The following is a 23,483-nucleotide window of genomic DNA, read 5'->3' on the forward strand; positions in this document are numbered from 1 at the left end:
GTAGAGACTATGGGCTCAGAAACTGCTTGTTTTGCTGGCTCTTTTGAGACTGGTAGCAGCAATGCAAAGAAAAACATTCCCTGAAGAACCTGTTTGCCTCCCTCTTCTGGCTTTAATACAGGATTAGGAAGAGGTTTGTTTGGGAAACAACTGTAACACTTTAGAGTCCCACCTCCCAGCTGAGAGATGAGAACCAAGTAGCTCCAAGCCTACACCAGAAACAAACCCCGCGTTGTTCACGCTCCTTTTGGCAGTTTCACTCTGGCAGGTGATAATTCCTAATACTGAATCATTTTGCAAGTGTAATTGATTGCTCCCAAAGGGCTGGGAAATGCTCCTCTTCATTTCTCAACGGTTTATGAATCCAGAAGCAAACCTCTCAATTGTTCCCTCATAAATCCTGAAGAACCTCTTGTAAACACTGTTGAACCACTGTTCCAAGATGGATCTGTTCTAGGTACAGTTCAAGCCCAGCCAGGGCTGGCCACATCAAATATAGTTCAATTTTCCTACACTGAGCACTTCAACAATGCGGTTTTTACCTTTACACTTTGGATTCAAGCCACACACTACACTGATTAGGTATTCAAAGGACCCGGGGACTTGGGAAAGGTGACCCAACAGGTCCACCTGTGCAGGTACCTTCTCCCCACTTATCAAAGGCCCAAAAGTGCAACGAGAATGTATAAATAAAGTGTGCCAGGCATCCATCAGGAATTCTAGAGAGGCTCGAACTCTTGAGTCACAAAGAGGGGAGGACACAAGAATTCTGATAGAGAAGTCCCTTTCCTGGCCTTAATGAGGGTCGGTGGGTATGGCAGCCTCACCATTCAGGCTCCTCCACAGAACTTATTACACCTGGATTTAGTGGTTTATTGCAGAGCCCTCTCCAAAACACACTTGTCAAGACAATTATTTCTTTGAAATGAGTGTCCTACTCACTCATCACACTCAAGTTAAAATCCTGGTTGCAAGGAGCAATTGGATCACATGCTACAAGGACAACTTCTCTACAGCGAGAGGTCTGTCCAGGGTAAGGAGGAGGAACCCAATCGTGTTCTCTCAGGAACCACAGTCACCACTAGACAGATGCACTGTTCCAGTTACTGTGTCATGGTTTTATCTCCCTGGATGCTGACAAGGATGGAAGTCATTAGAAAAACGAAAACATTTTACCTTTGACTTGGATTCTGCTTTGGGTGTCCCATCTGCCTTATTGTTCAATTTAGTTGCGGGTGTTAATTTGACATCCCCAAGGCCTATCATTTCAGGGCTTGCTGCCATCCCTAGGAAGTTAGAAGAATCTTTAACACTGATTCTCAATATGGGACAACGAAATCAATGCAACATTTGACAGATGGTACCGGCTTACCTGCAGAGTTATTAGCCATGTTCCCACCCATCGGATAGGGCGGGCCCTGGGGGTTCATCATGCCAGCCATACTGTTAATTCCCTGTCCGTAAGGAGGTCCAGTGCCCATCATCCCACCTTGGTTCATGTTGGGATAACCAGGAGGCCTAGAGAAAGCAAGGATAAAAGACATTCACTCCAAATACTGAGCATTAAGACCTTGTCCTCAAAAGAAGCAGGTTTGCTAAGAGAAGTCTACAAAGGACGTGGAGAACTGACTTTCCCCAGCTTCCTTCTCCAGCAAAAGACAAAAGATCAGGTGCTACCTGACAGTTAAGCTGCCCTAGAGTCTCATTCTCAACAGAAAAGGGGATGTAAACTAGCTCGGAAGAGGGAGCTCAATTCTGAACCTTTTCACCATCAGTCTTGTTCTGCTCCACCCGTAAAACAAACTTCATTCTAGTTGTTGTCTTTACAGGGAAGAACAGACCTGCAAATACCTCAGCCCTGTGAGAAGAGTTTATTTGTAGAGATCATAGAATCATAGAATCATAGAATAACCAGGTTGGAAGAGACCCACCGGATCATCGACTCCAACCATTCCTATCAAACACTAAACCATGTCCCTCAACACCTCGTCCACCCGTGCCTTAAACCCCTCCAGGGAAGGTGACTCAACCCCCTCCCTGGGCAGCCTCTGCCACTGCCCAACGACCCTTTCTGTGAAGAATTTTTTCCTAATGTCCAGCCTGAACCTCCCCTGGTGGAGCTTGAGGCCATTCCCTCTCATCCTGTCCCCTGTCCCTTGGGAGAAGAGCCCAGCTCCCTCCTCTCCACAACCTCCTTCCAGGTATCTGGAAAGAGCAATGAGGTCTCCCCTCAGCCTCCTCTTGTCCAGGCTAAACACCCCCAGCTCTCTCAGCCGCTCCTCATAAGGCCTGTTCTCCAGCCCCCTCACCAGCTTCGTTGCTCTTCTCTGGACTCGCTCCAGAGCCTCAACACCCTTCTTGTGGGGAGGGGCCCAGAACTGAACCCAGGAGTCGAGGTGTGGCCTCACCAGTGCTGAGTACAGGGGGAGAAGAACCTCCCTGAATATTAAATATTTCCTAAGTATATCATTAGCGAAGAATTCCAAAACCCTGCTTGTCCCAAGCGTTAGACTCTTAAGATTGATGAACAAGTCTCCAAGGTGGGCAAACCTTCCAAGAAAAGTATGTGAAGTCTCACTCAACTTTTGGGTTATTCCATCCACAGCTCTGAAAGAGAGACGCAGCACAAGAAAGGGACCAGGAGAAACCTCGTTCCTCACCTGGTCTGGATGGAGTTGGCAGCTGCGTGCATGGCAGTGGCGGCCGCTTCTTGTGCTTTGCGATTCAGGCCAGCGGGCGGGGGACACATCCCTGTCCCCACCTGCAGCGGGATATTTGCCATGTTGGGTCCGTAGGGCCTGTTCCCCATGGCCGCGTGGCTCATCCTCCCGGGAGGAAGCCCGCTGTACGGCGGCACACCCGTCTGCCCGTGCATCTGGCTCCCTGCTCCCATCGGGTTCATGCTTCCTCCCATTCCCGGACTGGGATAATTGGCATTGGACATCGCGTTGTAGTTTGGCTGCCTGGGAGAACCTCCTGAGGAGATAAAAAGAGAGAACGACAACATCGCTCTACCAGTTAGTTTATGAATCACCATTAAAAAAAAAATCTTCTATCAGCAAATATTTAAAGATCACTAACAAATGAGGGGGAGTGTTAACACCTCAACAAAAAGTCAAAGTACTTGGATATAAGCCACAAAAAAAGGTGTTTTGACATAGCCAAGCAGCAATATCGATTCAAAAGCTGCCTGAAACTCTCCCAAAGTAAAACTGAGTGGAGGAGGGGATTTGAAAAGCTCACTCAACCCTTTTCCTTCCCCTCCAAAGAAAACCAGCCCTTCTCATCTTTTACATTGGACGTACGACCTCTTTTTAAATGAGGAGGAAGGCTCCTAGGTTTAGAACTACACCTAGCCCTGAAACCACTGTATTCCATCCGTCTCAACACAAATGAAGCATGGTTCCTTCCAGCTTGGAAGGAGCACACTGTTTTGTATAACCCACACATGAAGAAGGGACAAATAAAGCCAGTTTATCAAGGACAAGAGCCAGGAGCTGACTGTGCCTCACCTTGAGGTCCGTACTGCCCACCCTGGGCTCCGTAGCTTCCCATGGAGTTCTGCTGGTACGGCCCCATTCCAGCGTGCATCTGGCCTCCCGAAGACTGACGGGGAGATAAGGCTGAGCCAGGCTGGGGTGAGCTGTACTGGGGCATCTGAGGGTTCCTCTGCATGTAACCTGGTCACCCGGGGAGAGGAGCAAACTTATTAGTGCAAAGTATCCAGAGGTGCCTCTGGACACACACGTTCTTAGGGAACAGCAACCCCTGGGAGCCACTCACAAACCCCTTTCAGCAGCAGCCGAGACACATTTTACAGCGGTTGCTATTAAGGAGACAGCGTTATCTGCTAAGATAACGGATCCAATTTCCTGGTTTATCCAGAAAAAAAAGCCCTTAGTGTCACAGGAGCAGACAGCACCACTCTAAATCCTGGGGGCTTCTCGTCATCGCTAGTTTTCGTTTGCTTATTTGCCTCCTCAGGGTGACAACTTTCAGCCAGGAGAACTGAAGCTTTACCTGACTTTCCCCCCACATCAACCTTATTCTCTTAGGGGGAAAACGTGCAATATTATTGCGAACGCCCCTCATTTTGAAGCTTAAGGTCATGGACAAACAGCATTTGTAGAAAAGCCAGTCAGAAGCCAGAGAAAACATCTTAGAAGCCACTCTATGAGCCTGGATGGAACGGTAGAGGCCAACCAACCAAAATGAGCTCAATTTACTGCAAGGTGCCTAAACATTCAGAGGTTTTAAAGGGGCAGCTTTTAAATGCTACCTCACCATAGAATCCACGTTATCAGGCCAGGCAGTTTTTAGTTACACAGCTAGCTTTACAATTAAGTCTTTTAACTCATGCCACACACCTCGATCTTGCGCTGTGCTTGACTGGTTCACGGAAGGATGCATGATACTGTCCGACTGGCCGCTGGGCGGTTGGGGTGGCATCTGATTGCCTACACCGCAAACAGGAGAGGGGTTAATCACAAAAACTCCACACCACAAAGCCCAGGAGGCGAGAGTATTAAACACCAGGACTACAACTTGAGGAGCAGGGTATGTTAGCCGCAGCGAAGGAAAACAAGCAAGATCAATCACGTTAACCCAGCGAGACGACAGTGCTGGTTTACCAGCCTTCTCACCCATCCTACTGCGTCCTTTAACTGTTCAAGGTGTTCGAAAGCCAACAAGTGAGATCAAAAGACCTCAAATAACCACAGAGCACTGACACCGGCCAATTCCTCCCCACTGGCCGTTGTAATTCACTCCTCAGCTGCACAAGGCAGCCCCACTAGAAGATCAACACGTGCCAAGAAGAATTACCTGGTACTGCAGCAGGTGAAAGCGGACCGGAGCGGGACTGAGCAGCGCTGGCTGGAGACCCGAACGGGGATGGGGAGGGTCCTCTGATGCCTGGCAGGTGAGGAGAGGTATGCGGAGAGAAAGGAGACTGAGCTGGGTTACTCTGCTCTCCTTGACTGCTGGAAATCCCTGATGTGCTTACTCCAGGACTCAGGGCTCCTTCTGTACCCACGGGGAGATCAGCTATTGAGCCAGACAGGTCCTGCAACACACAGAGAGACAGATCAGGCCAAAAATAAGCAGACATGGCACTGTGATCTCCCGTATCAGTAAGAAAGAGCGTGTTTCTCCCTTAGGGATGCTACAAATAGAAATCCGTGAACTCTGTTCATATTATTGTCAGCAATGAAGGCAGCTGTAGACACCGGTAACTGCCAAACGCGTCTTATCCTGCTGTCTGTCTCCAAACCCAAGAGTTCCCCAGCCGGCTTGCCGAGCGCTTGCTGATGGTCCACACAATCGGCTGATTCTCCTACTTGCTTCTTAGAATTCAGTTTAGAGGCGAGAAATTAAAGAATGCATCAACGATACACAGAGAACTGCAAACAGAGGAGACTGTCCACGTGATGATGGCTTGGAAGCAAAACATGGCTCAGCCTCTGAAAGACAGAAAACTCGTGCCTCACCATAATTAATTCATAAACCTCAGATGAGCTGGGAAACTACTCACTGGCGATGGATAAAACCAAACGAAACAGAGATTTAAAAGAAAACCATAAAGTACTTTTCAGGGTTCCCACTTCCTTTTCTTCAAAGACAGCAAAAATTAGCAGTTGCAGTATCAGCCTATCAAGTTCAGCGTTTCACTGGGGCAAGGCTAGAAAACACCTTTCCTATCATGTGTATCCACCCTGAAGTAGAAAAGCATAAAAAAACTTACGGAAGTTAAAACCTCAAACTGTCACAGGAGCAACTGCAAAGCGATGGCACCAAATATCATCCGGGAAGTCTCGAAAACCAGGGATACTTCCCAGGTGATGATGTGCAGATCCAACACGCGCAATAATAAGGTTCAGCAGCAGTTCAGGCTTAGTCAAGACAGAGGCAGCAGTCGAGAACTTGAATGGAAAGCTGGGAAATCACAACTACTCCAGTGATGCAATGAAATCTTTGCCAGAGATTCAAAGGATGAAGAAGTGGGAGACCAAAGCTTCTCAGGACTTCACCCGTCCTTCCTAAGTCTTTCAGAGTGACCAACCTCAGATCCAAACCATTCCGGACTGAGCCCTGAATTTCAGATCAAATCCCTCCACACAGAATCCAGCCGACCAGCATGACCAGAGCCAACATCATTAAAACACCAAGCAGAAAGGCCGAGCCAACTGATAAATAGCTTGGACACTCCAGTCTTGTTTACACTGACTCGATGATGCCTTGTTTAGCAGCAGTTGGGATAGCATTTTCCCAGCTCTGTGCAGCACAGGAGGACTCGGGATACAAGATACCGCAAACTCAGCCTGCAGAAGAGCCCTATCGCTCTGCAACACCTGCCTGCCAGGTGATGTGGGAAAAGGCTCTGGCAGCACGTCCCCAGCATCTAGGCTCACCACATCCTAGAAAGTGGAGAACTGGAGTTACCGAAGAATAAAATATGACCCAAACGCCTCATCACACTTAGAATCATAGAATCACCAGGTTGGAAGAGACCCACTGGATCATCGAGTCCAACCATTCCTATCAAACACTAAACCATGTCCCTTAGCACCTCGTCCACCCGTGCCTTAAACACCTCCAGGGAAGGTGAATCAACCCCCTCCCTGGGCAGCCTCTGCCAGTGCCCAATGACCCTTTCTGTGAAGAATTTTTTCCTAATGTCCAGCCTAAATCTCCCCTGGTGGAGAGGGGAGGTTGGACAGTGACATTGGGAAGGACAAATGGGGGGTACCAGCTGCATCACATTCTGTTGTTGGTTGCAGCAGAACCATCTTGTCTATTTTAACAGTGAAATTTGATCAAAATGCTTCTACAAACACCGGCAAATGCTACGTTTGAGCTGAAAATGCCAGTCTGTCAGTGGGGTGACTTAGCACATCGCCCGTCCTTCCTCCTCTCCATTACTGCCTCTGTTAGAGATCACTTCCTGCACAGCTATCTTGGAGGTAGATTTGTTCAAACATTACCTTCCTGGAAAAAACCCCTTTGTTTTATTTCAATGAAGGCTAAAAAAATGCCTAAAAAGCCTAAAAATAGCGTCTAAGATCTCTTGCAATTTTCACTGCCTTCCATTGTAACATCAAAAACGTTGCTCATTTACGCAGCTCCTTGTTTTCTTTTCCTCCTGGTCAACTTTGACAAAACCCACATTCCTCCCATGGAAACCACTGGAAGTGGGAGTAAAAAGACAGTATTTTCAACATTTTGCATTAAAAAGCATCAACCAACACAAACAACCGAGAGCAAAACGCTCCTCTCCCTGGGACTCGCTGCACCTAATTCTGCCTCCGGTGTGAGATCCACCTCTCAGCTCCCCTCTGAGTAGTGAAGGGATCAGAATGTCCAGAAGCCAATTCAGTCCAAGCTAAGATGAGACGGTAAAAAACAGTATTTCCCTTAAACACATTAAGGTATTTTTAGTCTGAATCACCAAATGCGGTTTTCATCATCACTGAAACAAAGCTGGAGGCCAAACCCCTTTGCAGGAGATTTTAAAATCCCCGCCCCAAGAGCTCGTGGCATTTCAGAGCTATCAAATCCTCAAGCCCAGAGGGGCAGAGCCCAAAGCTACAGAGATGAGCTATTTCTATGCTCAGAGGAAAAAACACAATATAAATGTACACCAAAGAAAATATAAGCCTGAAAGGACAGATACACAGCAACGGTGCAAGGTGAAACGTGAATATCCCCTTCCATTAGCAGGAGTGAGCAGCCTGCTTCTCCGAGAGGCAAAGGAGAAGGTTTGCCTCCAGGATCTGAGAGGGGTCACTGGAACCAGGAATATTCATACATGAACCAGGCAGAACGAGGGGATACAGCTTAGTAACGCCAGGCAGGAAAAGATCTGCAAGATGTGAAGCCAAACAATGTTAAAAACAGTTTGAAAATTACCTCCTAACCCACCAGCTAACGACCTTTAAAGCTGATCTCGTCAACTTCACCTATGCATCAAGGCTTAACCTAAGTACTGCGAGTCATTTAAAAACGCTGGTTTAATTAAGCAGGTTAATATAGGGTTGCTTTAGGCGTGTAAGCGAGGGATCCCTGCCTTGCTAGCGCACCATCATGGACCTCGTACCCAGGAAGACACCAGCCTTTCAGCTCTGAGATCACAAACAGGACCATCAAAATCAACTGGTGAAATGACTTTCACCTCTAAAGATCAGTAAGTTTTACACATTCAAACAATAAAGCCATTTCCCAGCTAAGATGCCAGCACAGCAGCGTTTACCAAGTGTTATCCAGCAGGACTAAGTTTCTTGGAAGCGAGACTGATGCAAGGGGAAGGTGAGAAGCCAGGACTGGAACGCCTAAAAGCAACCAGCACATCCATAAGGGACTCTTTTCAACCTATCAAGTCATTTTTTTCCCCATCTATCAAGCAATTTTCCCAGGATGCCGACCGTCAAGGCACAGAGTAGAGTTTTTAACCAAACCTGACGGGTGCCATCCAGCTCCCATCTACTCAAGAGGGGAAATAGAACTCAAGGCTACCCATAAAATGGTCTGTAGAGAAACAGAGAAGCCTTTCAAATAGAGCAAATCTCATTGAAGTCATGGAGTCCCGCTGCCGGCAGCAGGTTCTGGATCGAGCCCAAGAGGAGAGGGCCAGCAAGGTTTTATTTGCCTCCCACAGAGCATCAGGAGGGGACCTGGAACTAGACGGTGGCCCCAGGAGAAGGGCTCTCCTCTCCCCTCCTCCCGCCAGCTCAGCCAATCGAGCCGAGCCGGGAGGTGAGGCTCCACAGCGGTAACTCTGCCAACTTGAAGGAAACGTCAGGGGCTGGAGAATTTCCTCACGTGTTTCCAATGTGGTTTCTATGCATTTTATTGCTCATTTGCAGATCAAAAATGCTGGAGGGATTCCAACTATTTCACACAGAATCTCACACTCCCGGCTGGCTGCAGCCCCAAAGCCTGAGTTTCTTCCCTTGAAATACTGCCCAGTGTTACTTTGGGATGTGACCTGATAGCGGAAGCCCACGGGGACCCTGAAACGATAATCGTTCCAGCTGCGATTGGTTGCCCAGCGCTGGCTGATGCCAGCACGGGTTTGTCAGTGCTGCTGACAAACAGGGACTCAGCAGCTAACGCCTCCTGTTCACACCACAACAAAAACCATGCCTGGAATCACACAATCCGGTACCCAACGGAGGAGGCAGGGAGTTCTTCCGCCTCAGGGAAAGGGTTGCAAGTCCTGGCATGACCAGCCCAAGGGAGCCTGATGCTGGAAACCGCCACGTTTCTTTTCTATGAAAAGAGGAACCACCAGTTTCCTATGTGATAGCAGCTGGTTTGTTAAACAGGGATGAAACAACAAGAAATACTTCACATCAAAACCTTCGAGGAGAAGGGATTGAAGGCTCCGCTCCAGCCCAGCCCACCGAGCCTCAACAGTGGGAAGACTGACCAGAAAGCAAAGGGATCTCCTCGCTGGGGTTTGCAGCCTTCCCTGCTCATTGGAGAAGAGGAGGTTGAGGGGAGACCTCATTGCTCTCTCCAACTACCTGAAAGGAGGTTGTGGAGAGGAGGGAGCTGGGCTCTTCTCCCAAGGGACAGGGGACAGGATGAGAGGGAATGGCCTCAAGCTCCACCAGGGGAGGGTCAGGCTGGACATTTTCACAGAAAGGGTCACTGGGCACTGGCAGAGGCTGCCCAGGGAGGGGGTTGAGTCACCTTCCCTGGAGGGGTTTAAGGGACGGGTGGACAAGGTGCTGAGGGACATGGTTTAGTGATTGATGGGAATGGTTGGACTCCATCATCCGGTGGGTCTCTTCCAACCTGTAGATTCTAGGATTCTATGATCTCCAGCCTAAGAGTGGATGGCGAGGGAAGGAGCCGGACGACGCTGTCAGATCACTAGATAGCACTCAAGGAAATGATGATCAGGAGACGAGCATGCGGCAGAGCTTAGAAATTCCATAAGGCCGGTTGTTTCCATACAGGCGCTCACAAGCAAAACCAGAGAACAATAGCTAAATTTATTCCCTCATTCTTTCTGAAAGGGAAAAAAGCTGCTTCATTGCCTCTGACTAATCGAAACACCTACTTTCTATTACAATTTCATTTTCACTGCAGTTTCTTTTCCACTTAATTCAAGAACTATCAACACTTGGAAATCACAAGCTTGTCCTTTCCTTCCCCTTTATTTCCACACCCAAAATACCTCAATCTCCTCTATCACAAATTACACAGCTGACTGGCAGCAATTTTGGGGAAACGGGTAGACTTGTTTCTCCTTCTAAGGCACAGAAAACAGAATCTTGCATCTCATGCTTCACAAAACACTTTAGAGATAAACACAAAGAGACCTGGAGATCTTGCCATGCTCTGTCCGCACCAAACTTCTCATCCAAGGCAGCACCTGGCAAAGCTGACCTGACATTTCCACAGATCATGGAATGTTTCGAGTTGGAAGGGACTTCAAAGCCCATCCAGTTCCAACCCCTGCCACGGGCAGGGACACCTCCCACTGGATTAGGGGCTCCAAGCCCCATCCAACCTGGCCTTGAACCCCTCCAGGGATGGGGCAGCAACCACTTATCCAGATAACCTGGGCCAGGGCCTCCCCACCCTCACAGGAAAATATTTCTTCCTAAGATCTCACCTCAGTTTTCCCTCGTCCAGCTGAAAACCATTCCCCCTTGTCCTATCCCTGCACTCTCTGGGTGCCCTCAGTAGCACCACTTTTTGGGAGCGTGGTAGGGACACCTGAGGAGAACAGGATCAAAGAGTCGATCGCATCCATCAGGAAGGCTGCTCAGGTATCAGGCCTTGGAAAGGAAAGTACCTGTGAGGGACTAGCGTGGGTCTGAGACGACAGACTACAGTCACTTATTTATTAAAGAGCTTTTCTCTTCCTTCTAAAGGTTTTTAAGTACCCCGCTTCACTCTGAGGACAAACTCCAGCCCCTTCGCAATGCTACATCACCCAAGAGGCAGGAAGCTCCCCTCTTTTTGCCAGCCATAAGGATCTTCCAACTCCCCAGCAGTGCTTCCTCTGGAAGGCACTTTCATCTCCAACATGTTCAATTTAGACTCCAAAGCGTTGAGTTATCTCGGCATGTGATGGTGCCACCATGCCAACCACAGCAGCTTGGGTGGGCAAAGTACCGGAGCAAAGGCAAGAGGCTGAATAATCACAAACTTAGACAGGCGTCTGCTCAGTGCAACGCTTGGGATTTTGAGACAATTCAGCTTTTGGTATTGTTACCTGCCTCTTTGAAACAACCGAGTGACAGAATTCCTGAAATAAGCAGAAGGAGGAAAGATTTTAGGAGAGAATAAGGTTTCGAAGGTACCAGAAATTAACTGGTGGCAGTGGCAGAGGGCTCTGCACAGCCCAGACTGGGCCCAAGTGCTGCAGCCTGATGGCTCGGGCAGTCCTTTCGCTGGAAAAAGCTGCTAGGGAGAGAGCTGAAAGCTGGCAGCTCCTTTCCAAAGTCCTCCCAAAGCAGGGATGCAGTGATGGAGCAAGCTGAGGGGCTACAGCTGAGACCCTGGACACTGCCAGCTGGGGTGGCTCTGGAAAAAAACATTTGTGTGCAAGGATCTGCTTGCAAAAATGCACCTGCTGACCCAGGGAGCATGGAGAAACTGCAAACACATTAGGAAAGAACTAAGGGAATTCTCCTTTCACCCTTCCTCAGCGCAGAGGAAGGGGTAGCATAACCATGGAAACCTGGCCCATGCCAGACATTGATGTATGCCCAGTGCTACCCCTTGGGCCAGGGTGCCAGAACAGTCAATTCCTAAAAGTTGCCCCCTTCTCCCCCTTCTCCCCCTTCTCCTTTTTCGCCCCGCTTGCTCCCTTCTCCTTTCAATACGCATTTCTATTTTCTCATGTAAAATCCTATTCAAAACCATAACCAAACCCAGTGACACAGCTCCTCCTCCAATTACCCGGCCTTGTTTGAAATCACGGCATGAACTTTGGACCCACAAGGGCGCAGGCACCGGCCCATCCGAGCCGCGCAGCCGCTGCAGGACGGAGCAGAGCAGCCAAGCCCTGGGCCCCTGTCCTGTCCCACATTTGAGCTTCATGTGGAAGCAGTTTTCTCCAGGGCATTTATGATCGTGCACGTCTCCAAGACGAGTCAATCCAGCCCGCCAAAAGGAAAATGATTCCCATAAACCAAAAGCTCAGCTGTGGCAGCGTTTAACACACATGAAGTGCTGTCAGCTGAAGTTAAACACCTTTGTTTTCCCCTGCGACTGCCCCACGCAGTAGCTGAAGGTCACACCACCACGGGCTTTCCCTCCCTCACATGGTGCAGGACCTCTGGCAGGTTAAGTTTGAATGGAAAGGGAAGAGGTCGAGGTTAGTGTGCCCGACAGACTGACAAGAGGCTTCCGCACCATTTCAAGTGTCTCCAATGACACCAAGTGAGCAGCAAAAAGGAAGGGCCAAACTGATTTCCCTGCTCTACAACAACGAGCTGCTCAAGAGCGAGGGTCACCACTGAGGTGCGTGCTTCAGCAGCCACGGCGCAGGGAGTGGCTCCGTATTCCCAGGCTGCGGCAGCGCAGGGGATGCGTGTGACGGGGCACACGGCTATTGTTCAGGATCCCAGACCAGAACTGGTCACCCTACAGCAATTTCCTGATTAAACACTGACCCGCCTTCTCACGCCGGCCAGGCTCAAAAGAAAACGAGCCCGTCCGCTCCCGAGCAAGCTGCCAGGCGTCCCTGCTGCCCACCTCCACACGGAGGTCGCCGTCTTCTTTTTCAGTAGTCTCCGTATCAGACATCGCTCCTAAGGAAACGAAAGGCTGGGGGTTAGGGGAATCTGTGCGAGGCGTGCAGGCAGGAAGCAGAGCTGAGCAGCTCGAGACCAGAATAGAAACAGGAATCGAGCCCGGCATCGAGCGCAGCGCAACGCGCTGCCGGCACAGGCTCCTGCGAGGCTGCATCGGCAGCTCCACGCGGCATCATCTCGAAAGGGATGCTGATCGGAGGCAGAGGGCTCCGCGCAGCCTGGATTGGGCTCAGGAGCTGCAGCACGGGCTGGGGAGTTTCCTCCTGGAGCACCGGGGCGGATTAAGCTCCGTTCAAACCCAGACGAAGGGGCGGGAGGAGAGAAAATTGCCACATGGACAAATAGCTGCGCAACCCAGAGAAACAAGTTGCAGTGTGAAACACGTCAATGGGGTGGCTGGAAGGTGAGGGTCATTTTGCAAGCGGCAATCCGAGCCCTTCGCCACTGGAGAAATTATTAGTAAAATTAAGAATTAAAACAAACACACACACAGCCTTCCCAAGCAACCAAACAGAAGTGATGGTCAGTATTGCACATACAATGAAAAGCGCTGGCAGAGAAGCCTTGGCCAGGAAGAAAATATTTCCAACTCCCAATATTGGCATAATTTGGGATAAACACCTTCCTATCAGCATAAAACACCATTCACTGATCCTGCTAATCCCAGTGTTCCAGGTCCTGGGCTCCCCAGGGCATTTCTCTGCACATCCCTGGTGATGCCCGGGCACCCAGCGTGCAGCCACCCTGCTCTGAAATGCACACAGCTCTACTCCCTCTCCAGGCAAGCAATAAGACAAGCTCAAAAGGCAAAATGCAAACCAAACAGAAGCATTCCGACATGGAAAACGGAAATAAAAAATAGTTACAAGGAGCCTGAAGTGACCAGCAAGTTCAACTCGAAAAGGTTCTTTTCCCCTCTCCCAAAACAGATAGCCAGAATGATCAGTTTTGAGCTCAAATAATATCAAGAAAGGGTTCCTTTCCTGGGCTGCCCCTCCCTCGGCAGCACTCTCAGCTCTCTGCTGTGTTTCTGCCTGTTGCAGCGATTATTTCCAGGTCAGGGCACGCAGCTGACAGAGCTCAACTTTATTCCACTCCAAGAGCACACAAGCTGAAGTGACCACTTTGGAAGAATGGAGGATCCAAACGGTGCTCCCCCAACAGCCTCCTGAGTACCCAAATTCAGAACCTACCTGGCTTAAGAAAGGAAGAGGCAAGCAAACACAGAAATACCCCACGCTGCTGGGGATATGCACAGGAGGGCTCCTTCTGCACCAGCCAAACCCTGCAGCCTCACCCTTCTCCCCTCCCCACAAAATCCAGTTTCGTTAAACCCATTTTAGATGGGTTTAGATCCAAGACGAGAACACCTTTGGAAGTCAAACCTGGATCAGGAATTTGGCTGCAGTCGGTTATACCCCTTCCTGCCATTGCCAAGACACTTTAAGGCTTGAAAGCAGAGAGGAACCCAAGTGAAACACAGCTGGAGAAGCAAAAGCGTTTTCCAAAGAGTGCAAAATACCAAGAGTAAAACAATTCCCATTCCACAGCCAGATGAAAAGAAGTTGCCCAGAGAAGGGATGAGGTTTCTCCTTCAGGCCAAAACAAACTAAGGACTTTCTGGGGTGGGAATTCCAAAACTTTCATACAAGCTGCCCCCGTTTGCTTCATTCGCCGCAACAAAAACTCAAAGACAACCTTGCTCTTTCAGGACCCCCCATAACCCTGTCAGCATCCATCCTTCTGGTTTGGCAAGAAAAATTTGGGGAATTAGGGGGAAAATTGCAAAATTGGGGGGAAATTTGGGGAGTTTTGGGGGGGAAATTGAGGAATTTGGGGGAAATTTGGGGAGTTTGGGATGAAAATGGGAAGTTGGGTGGAAAATGGGGAATTTGGGTGGAAAATGGGGATATTTGAGGGGGAAAATTTGGGAATTTGGGATGAAATTGGGGAAAATTTGGGGGGAAATGGGGAAATTTGGGGGGAAATGGGGAAATTTGGGGGGAAAAATGGGGAATTTGGAAAAATGGGGAAATCTGGGGGAGAAAATGGGGAAATTTGGGGGGAAAATGGGGAAATTGGAGGGAAAATGGGGAAATTGGAGGGAAAATTGGGGAATTTGCGAGGAAAATGGGGATTTTGGGGAGAAAATGGGGAAATTTGTGGGGAAATTGGGAAATTTGGGGGAAAATGGGGAAATTTGGGGGGGAAATGGGGAGATTTGGGGGGGAAATGGGGAGATTTGGGGGGGAAATGGGGAGATTTGGGGGGGAAATTGGGGAATTTGCGAGGAAAATGTGGATTTGGGGGAGAAAATGGGGAAATTTGGGGGGAAATTGGGAAATTTGGGGGGAAATTGGGGAAATTTGGGGGGAAATTGGGGAAATTTGGGGGGGAAATGGGGAATTTGGGGGGGAAATGGGGAATTTGGGGGGGAAATCAGGGAATTTGGGGGGGAAATCAGGGAATTGGGGGGGAAATCAGGGAATTCGGGGAGAAAACGGTGAATTTTGAAGCAAAATCTGGGAATTCGGGGGGGGAGAAGACGCAAAGAATGTGGAGATGGTGGAACTGGGATGGTGGCCAGAAGGTCTGGAGATGCCGGGGGGGGAACTGGGAGCGCTGGGAGGGGGACTGGGAGGTAGTTATGGGGCACTGGGGTGGACTGGGGTGAACTGGGAGCAACTGGGAGGGAGATAGGGAGGAGGAACCCGTGGTGGGATGGTCTTCAGAAGCTTGGGAGATGCTGTAGGAGCTACTGGGAGCACTGGGAGGGGGACTGGGGGTGACTGGGAGGTAGTTACGGGGCGCTGGGGTGAACTGGGAGCAACTGGGAGGGGGAGAGGGAGGAGGAACCCATGGCGGGATGGTCTTCAGAAGCCTGGGAGATGCTGTAGGAGCTACTGGGAGCACTGGGAGGGGGACTGGGGGTGACTGGGAGGTAGTTATGGGGGACTGGGGTGAACTGGTGTGAACTGGTGCTTACTGGGGGGGTCAGGTGGAGGTGCACGAGGCGGACGTGAACGCGGTGGCGCTGGCGGACGCGGGGGGGCAGCTGGTGCTGAGCAGGGGGGACGACGGGCTGGTGCGGCTCTGGGACCGACGGAGCCTTGGCCACCGCGGCCACCGCCCCGTCTGCCGCCTGGCCGGGCACCGTGGGGGGGTCACCTTCATCCACAGCCCGGTGAGGGGGGGCACTGGGAGGGACTGGGAGGGGATTGGGGAGCACTGGGGGGGACTGGGAGCACTGGGAGTGGCACTGGGAGGGGATTGGGGGGCACTGGGAGGAGGATTGGGAGGGGAAATGGGGGCACTGGGAGCACTGGGAGGGGCACTGGGAGGGACTGGGAGGGGGAATGGGGGCACTGGGAGGGGGAATGGGAGGGGATTGGGGAGCACTGGGGGGGACTGGGAGCACTGGGAGTGGCACTGGGAGGGGATTGGGGGGCACTGGGAGGGGGAAGGAGGACACTGGGAGGGGGACTGGGAGGGGACTGGGGGCACTGGGAGGGACTGGGAGGGGCACAGTGAGCGCTGGGAGGGACTGGGAGGGGGATTGGGGGCACTGGGAGGGACTGGGGTCACTGGGAGGGGATTGGGGGGCACCGGGAGGGGACTGGGAGCGGGTTGGGGGCCACTGGGAGGAGAACTGGGGGGACTGGGAGGGGAATGGGGGCACTGGGAGGGGCACTGGGAGCACTGGGAGGGGGACTGGGAGGGGGGGAATGGGAGAGGGGGAATGGGAGAGGGGGAATGGGAGAGGGGGAATGGGAGAGGGGGAGGGGGCAACTGGGGGCCCTAGGAGGGTGCTGCGATGAACTGGGAGGGGAACTGGGGGCACTGGGAGGGGGTATGGAGGGACTGGGAGGCACTGGGCGGGGGGAGCGAGGGGACTGGGCTGAACTGGGAGCTACTGGGAGGCAACTGGGGTGGGAGGAGCGGGGGTGGGATGGTTTTCAGGGACCTCGGGGAGGCAACTGGGAGCTCGGGACTGGGATTTGGGGCCTGGGGGGTGGGGTGAAGGGGGTTTATACTGGTTTGTACTGGTTTATACTGGTTTGTGTCCCCCCCCACCAAGGGCGACGGGCGGCACCTGGTGTCCAACTCCAAGGACCAGACGGCGAAGCTGTGGGACCTGAGGCGCCCGGCGGGGGACGGGGCCGTGGCCGCCGCCAGGAGGGCTGTGGCCACCCAGAGCTGGGACTATCGCTGGGAGGAGGCGCCCCCCCCGTACGCACTGGGAGCACTGGGAGGGATTGGGAGGCACTGGGAGGGGATTGGGGGGCACTGGGATGAACTGGGAGGGGACTGGGAGGGGAATGAGGGGGACTGGGATGAACTGGGAGGGGGAATGGGGGGACTGGGAGGCACTGGGAAGGGGACTGGGAGGCACTGGGAAGGGGACTGGGAGGCACTGGGAAGGGGACTGGGAGGCACTGGGAAGGAATGGGAGGGGAAAGGGGGGATTGGGAGGCACTGGGAGGGGATTGGGAGGCACTGGGAGGGGGAAAGGAGTCACTGGGGAGGGGAAAGGGGGAACTGGGATGAACTGGGAGGGGGAAAGGGGGGACTGGGATTCACCCCTATTTACCCCGATGACACCTTAATTACCCCCATAACCTCTGAATTCGCCCTTAATCCGCCGTTAATTACCCTTAATGACTCCCCTAATCCCTTAATGACTCTCCTAATCCCTTAATGACTCCCCTAACCCCTTAATTACCCCAATAACCTCTCAATTTACCACTAATTACCCCTTCATTAAACCTCTATTACCCCTTTTCCCCCCAATTACCCCCATAACCTCTGAATTTTCCCTTAATCACCCTTAATGACTCCCCTAATCCCTTAATGACTCTCCTAATCCCTTAATTGCCCTAATTTTTCCACTAATTACCCCTTCATTAAACCTCTATTACCCCTTTTCCCCCCCAATTACCCCCATAACCTCTCAATTCGCCCTTAATCACCCCTAATTACCCCATATCCCGCCTCTATCCCCCTATTTACCCCTTTAATTACCTCAACAACCGCCCCATTCCCCTTTAATTACCTTTAATTACCGTTAATTAACGCCCCCTCTCCTCACGCTCCATTTCCCGCCTCGCCTTTCCCGCCCTTTTTGTTGCCATGGCGGCCGCGCGCGGGGGGGGGGGGGGGGGGGGGCGCGCGCGCGCGCGTGGCCACGCCCCCCTTCTTTTACGTGATGACGTCACCCCCCAGCGGCGGCGGCGCTGCTTCCGGGGGCCCCGTCGCTGCAGACGTTCCGGGGTCACGTGGTGCTGCACACGCTGCTGCGTTGCCGCCTGGCGCCCGCCGGGGGGCGCGCGCTGGGGGCGGGGTGCGCCTCGGGAGGCGTCATCGGTGAGCGACGCGGGGGGGTTGACGTCATCGGTGAGCGACGCGGGGGGTTTGACGTCATCGGGGAGCGACGCGGGCGGGAAGGGGAAAGCCCGGGAAAAGGGGGTGAGGGGGGATCTATGGGGCAGAGGGAGGGATCTATGGGGCAGAGATTGAATCTATGGGGCACAAGGATGGATCTCTGGGGCAGAGAGAGGGGTCTGTGGGGCAGAGAGAGGGGTCTGTGGGGCAGAGAGAGGGGTCTGTGGGGCAGACAGAGAGGTCTGTGGAGCAGAGAGAGGGATCTATGGGGTAGAGGGAGGGATCTGTGGGGCAGAGAGAGGGGTCTATGGGGCAGAGGGAGGGATCTATGGGGCAGGGAGGGGTCTATGGGGCAGAGAGAGGGGTCTGTGGGGCAGAGGGAGGGGTCTGTGGGGCAGAGGGAGGGGTCTGTGGGGCAGAGAGAGGGGTCTATGGGGCAGAGAGAGGGGTCTATGGGGCAGGGAGGGGTCTATGGGGCAGACAGAGGGTTCTATGGGGCAGGGAGAGTTCTATGGGGCAGAGAGAGGGATCTGTGGGGCAGAGAGGGGGGTCTATGGGTCACAGATTGGATCTATGGGTCAGAGGGAGGGATCTATGGGGCAGAAGAGGGGTCTGTGGGGCAGAAGGAGGGATCTATGGGGCAGAGGGAGGGAATCTATGGGGCAGAGGACGTGACCGCAGCGCAGCAAAGGCATAAAATGGAGGGGTGGGGGGGGCATGTCTCTATGGGTCCGGGTGGGTCTCTATGGGTCCAGGGGGTGGATCTATGGGGCAGAGGGCACCCCCTGACCCCCTCGTTCCCCCCCCGTCCCCCCCCCCGCAGTGTACGACGTGCTGACGGGGCGGGTGCTGCGGCGGCTCAGCCGGCACCGCGGCTGCGTGCGCGACGTCTGCTGGGGACCCCAGCCCTGGCGCCTCGCCAGCGCCTCGGTGCGCACCTGGGGGGGCGCCATGGGGCAGCTATGGGGCAGCCGGGGGGCCCCATCGGCTTCCGGTGCTTTCCGTTGGGTTCTATGGGGTCCCCATTGGGTTCTATGGGGTCCCCATTGGGTTCTATTGGGTTCTATTGGGTCCCCATTGGGTTCTATGGGTCCCCATTGGTTTCTATGGGTCCCTATTGGGGTCCCCATTGGGTTCTATGGGTCTTTATTGGGTCCCCATTGTGTTCTATAGGGTTCTATGGGTCCCCATTGGGTTCTATGGGGTTCCTATTGGGGTCTCTATGGGTCCGCATTGGCTTCTATGGGTCCCCATTGGGGTCTCTATGGGGTCCCCATTGGGTTCTATGGGGTCTCCATTGGGTTCTATGGGGTCTCCATTGGGTTCTATGGGTCTCCATTGGGGTCTATGGGTCCCCATTGGGGTCTATGGGTCCCCATTGAGTCCCCATTGGGTTCTATGGGTTCCCCATTAGGTTCTATTGGTTCCTATTGGGTTCTATGGGTCCCCATTGGTTTCTATTGGGTCCCCATTGGTTTCTATTGGGTCCCCATTGGGTTCTATAGGGTCCCCATTGGGCTCTACAGGGTCCCCATTGTTTTCTGTGGGTTTTCATTGGGTTCTATGGGGTCCCCATTGGGCTCTATAGGGTCCCCATTGGGTTCTATGGGTTCTATGGGTCCCTATTGGGGTCTCTATGGGTCCCCATTGGGTTCTGTGGGTCCCCGTTGGGTTCTGTTGGTTTCTATGGGGTCCCCATTGGGTTCTATGGGTCCCCATTGGGTTATATTGGGTCCCCATTGGGTTCTATGGGTCCCTATTGGGGTCCCCATTGGGTTCTATGGGTCCCTATTGGGGTCCCCATTGGGTTCTATTGGGTTCTATGGGGTCCCCATTGGGTTCTATGGGGTCCCCATTGGGTTCTATGGGTCCCTATTGGGGTCCCCATTGGGTTCTATGGGTCCCTATTGAGTTCTATGGGTCCCCATTGGGTTCTATTGGGTTCTATGGGTCCCTATGGGGCAGGGGGAGGATCTATGGGGCAGGGGGAGGATCTATGGGGCAGGGCTGGGATGTGTGGGGCAGGCCCTCTGGCTCTGCCCCACAGTGGGACGGCACCGTGCGCCTCTGGGGCTACCGCAGCCCCCAAGCAGAAGAGGACGAGGAGGAAGAGAAGGAGGAAGGTGCCCCCCAATAAAGGCCTCTGCCCCACAAGTGGCTCCCAGGCTCTTAATTGGGGGGCAGACGGCGGCCTGCGAGCCCCCTGCCCCATAGATCCCCCCTCTCTGCCCCATAGATCCCTCCCTCTGCCCATAGATCCCTCCCCAGCCCCATAGATCCCCACACAGACCACGACCGCGGAGAAGCTTTGAGATCTTGACGCTCGCCCCACACTTATGGGGCTGGGCGGGGGGGTGGGGGGTGGCTGGTTATGGGGCAGCGCCGTGGGGCAGGGCCGTCGCCTCAGGAGGAGTCGGCATCTGGGGGGAGAAAGGGGGTGGTGTGCCCCATAGACCCCTCCCTGTGCCCCATAGATCCCTCCCTCTGCCCCATAGATCCCTCCCTCTGCCCCATAGACCCCTCCCTGCCCCATAGACCCCTCCCTGCCCCATAGATCCCCCCACACACCCACCCTGCCCCCCGGGGGGTGCCATCTTGGCTCGGCAGGTGACGAAGGCATCGAAGGCGAAGACGAAGGCGAGAAGGAGGCTGAAGGTCTAAGAAGGGGGGGGGCGGTCACTTAGGGGGCATCCGTGGGGCTGGGGGGGGGGATCTATGGGGCAGGGGGGGTCTGTGGGGTGGGGGGGGGGGCCACTCATGAAATCTTGGCAATTTGTGAATTAGCACTAGAAAGGGGTAATTGTTGCCATTTCGGTTCTTAAGTTGTCACTGGAAAACAGGATTAGAGGAGGAAGGATTTCTCTAAGCCTCGGGAGAAAAGCTATTGCCGTGGAATATTGATGCAAGAAGAAATTCTTATATTCTGTGCTCTTCAGTGTACTTAGGAAAATAGTTCACTGCCAGTCATGATTTACTGTTATGATATTTCTCTTCTGTAATTCATAGGAACAATCAGAGAAGGCTGAGTTCTATTGAAGCCAACCTTTTTCTGCTCCACCTCTCTGGTGATTCTCCTACTCTGTTCCCGCTTGGCAGCTGACAGCAGCGAAGCTCTCCTGGCTCCAAGTGCCCACTGTCTGCCCCTGCTCTCCTGAACTCCTGCTATAAAATCTTCCCTGGTGAAAATATCCCAGCAGAGGTGTGCTGCTTTCTGCACTTGGCGTAGGTGCCTGGAGAAGGAGGCTATTCACTTCAGCTAATGCTGGCTGGTGTTTTCTTAATCTGCCTTTTCTTCTTCTACAGACAATTTTCTTAGGTCTGTGTTTGTTAAGAAGAGGTAAGATATCTTCTTTAGGACTAAGTTGTCTTTGAAGTTCCTTTATGAAGTTAGCCTTGTACGTCATAACAGGTACTGGGCTTTATTCAATGGAACTACAAAATGCTTAGACAAGCAAATGATGTAAGGAATAGTGGAACTGTGTGTTGTTTGGAAAGAGCTGTGCAAACTGCTGCCCAATGTAGATTGATGTGCTGAAGATTTATTTCTCAAAATTCAACATTTTTTAGAACACCTCAGTATTATCTTGGATAAATGCAAGATGTTAAATCAAACATGGCTCTTACGAGGGGGAGCAAATGGAACTAAAACAGTGGCAGCGACGAGATGTTCTCACAGTGATTACTTGGGTCCTCGGGGGAAACCATGAAATGGGAAATAAATCACATTCCGGCCCCCATCAGCGTGCTATGTATCGCTTTTCTTAAGCAGGTCTTGGGGTAAAGAGCATACTAAAGCCTGAAAGGTTCTTGTGTGGGCAGAGAAAGAAAAGCATCACCGTCAGGATGTCAGCAGAGAGGGAGTGAAAGAATGGGAAAGAGAATAATTTGTTTTACCAGCTCCGGGATGGAGGTATTCTAAAAATGACTAAAAGAACAGGGTAAGATGTATGTAGATAGAATCCATCCCTAGAGACTTCTTATTGTTTCTCTGCTCCAATCTTCATGTTAATACCTTTGGGTGAAAGAACTAATAATTATTTGTGTTGTAGAGGAGTGGTTTTCAAGGCTCGTTTTAATAGGAATTGTCATGGCGTTGTGAAAGAGAAAGAGTTAAAGGTGTTGTGTTAACAGGACTGGGAAGCAGACAAATAGTCCCGAGAGCTCTTTTGAGAGTGGGGGATTTCATCCAGGAGGAGAAAGCGGCTGCATAATCCTTTCCCCGAAGAGGTGAGTGATAGAGGATGTAGGAGGAGTCTGAAGATGAGCTCATATTGCAACTTCTGACACCTACTGATTGTTTTAATTCAAGCATTCCAGAAAATCTGTTAAAAATTCATGCAGTTTGTTTTACTTTTCTAGTTTGGAATAATTGCAGTAGACTAGTAGGCTCCCATTTGGTTATAAGCTCTCCTAGATTTCCCCAATATAAACTACTTCATATTGTTCCCCTGGGAATTTAATTGCATTAAGAAATGATTGGCCCTGATAGACTTCTATGGTCTGTGATAATTATAATGGAATAAGATATCCATATAAAAGCATAAAATGATGCTGAAGCACATGCATTTTTGATCATTAATTAGTGAACTATCAAAGGCATTGCAGATGGAACTGGTTTTTTGCTTTTTAGAACAGAGCCTGACCACTGCAGCCTCAACTGTGTAGTAAGCTTATTTTTAGTCATTCTTGCTTTAGTGAATACATCTGAACGTGTATTTATGTACATATTCAACTGCTGTGAACTTTGTAATGCTTTAAACCTTCCTGCGGAGAAGTCTGAGAGGTAGGTTTCCTTCTGGAAGAGGCCAGTGAGGCTGCTCCGTTGGTCCAGAAAGCTCTTTCTGTAGCAGTTTATTGTTTTCTTAGGGTGATACCAAATCTCCCCGTACTGGTTAATGGAGCAGCTGGGACCTGCTAACGAGCTGGTTCATATGGAAACAGCTTACTCGTATAAAAGCAGCAAAGCTAAAAGCCGTTTGAAATCTGTGGTTCAGGAGTACTAGGGTTTTTATTCTCCTGTCCCCCAAAATCACTCTGTGTTCTGCCCATCTGGATTACTGTCAGGGGGGTTGGATTAATTAGATGAACAGATGTCAGTGTTTTATCCATTGCCTGGCATCCTGTCCTCTTCAAAAGTATCCACAGCTTCCAGTTGGGACCTCCAGGACGCTAGAAGGGTTTCCTCAGAGAAAGGTTAGGAGCTGGCTCCAGTATTTCAAAACCCACGTTACGGCAATCATGACATTTTACTTCTGATTCTGTTGCATTGGGTACAAAGTGAGGGAAAAACACGATTGCTTAAAAAGTGTGAGTGGAAAGGGGTGA

At 51.7% G+C, this 23,483-nt stretch overlaps 1 protein-coding gene across 1 annotated transcript; it reads right to left on the minus strand.

The window, feature by feature from the left end:
* Positions 1-1,014: 1,014 nt before the first annotated feature.
* On the minus strand, positions 1,015-19,111 carry LOC138732429 (AT-rich interactive domain-containing protein 1A-like). Its single transcript, XM_069879043.1, has 10 exons — positions 18,987-19,111; positions 17,980-18,254; positions 15,763-15,983; positions 12,636-12,773; positions 4,825-5,065; positions 4,368-4,457; positions 3,513-3,680; positions 2,661-2,976; positions 1,373-1,518; positions 1,015-1,286 (listed from the first exon to the last, which is right to left on the minus strand). Exons 1-10 carry the CDS (start codon positions 19,109-19,111, stop codon positions 1,120-1,122), a joined length of 1,887 nt encoding a protein of 628 aa, XP_069735144.1. The 3' UTR covers positions 1,015-1,119.
* Between the last annotated feature and the right edge of the window lie 4,372 nt (positions 19,112-23,483).

The sequence above is a fragment of the Phaenicophaeus curvirostris genome, chromosome 31 (assembly GCF_032191515.1).
Source record: "Phaenicophaeus curvirostris isolate KB17595 chromosome 31, BPBGC_Pcur_1.0, whole genome shotgun sequence".
NCBI classification, from domain to species: domain Eukaryota; kingdom Metazoa; phylum Chordata; class Aves; order Cuculiformes; family Cuculidae; genus Phaenicophaeus; species Phaenicophaeus curvirostris.

Coding starts and splice junctions, on each gene's coding strand:
- LOC138732429 (XM_069879043.1), bottom strand. CDS start 19,111: ATGGCGCCCCCCCAGGTGCGCACCGAGGCGCTGGCGAGGCGCCAGGGC. Junction 18,255..18,986: donor ACCCGCCCCGTCAGCACGTC/GTACACTGCGGG, acceptor TCTGCCCCATAG/ATCCCCCCTCACCCCCTTTT. Junction 12,774..15,762: donor ACCTCCACCTGACCCCCCCA/GTAAGCACCAGT, acceptor TCGTTTCCTTAG/GAGCGATGTCTGATACGGAG.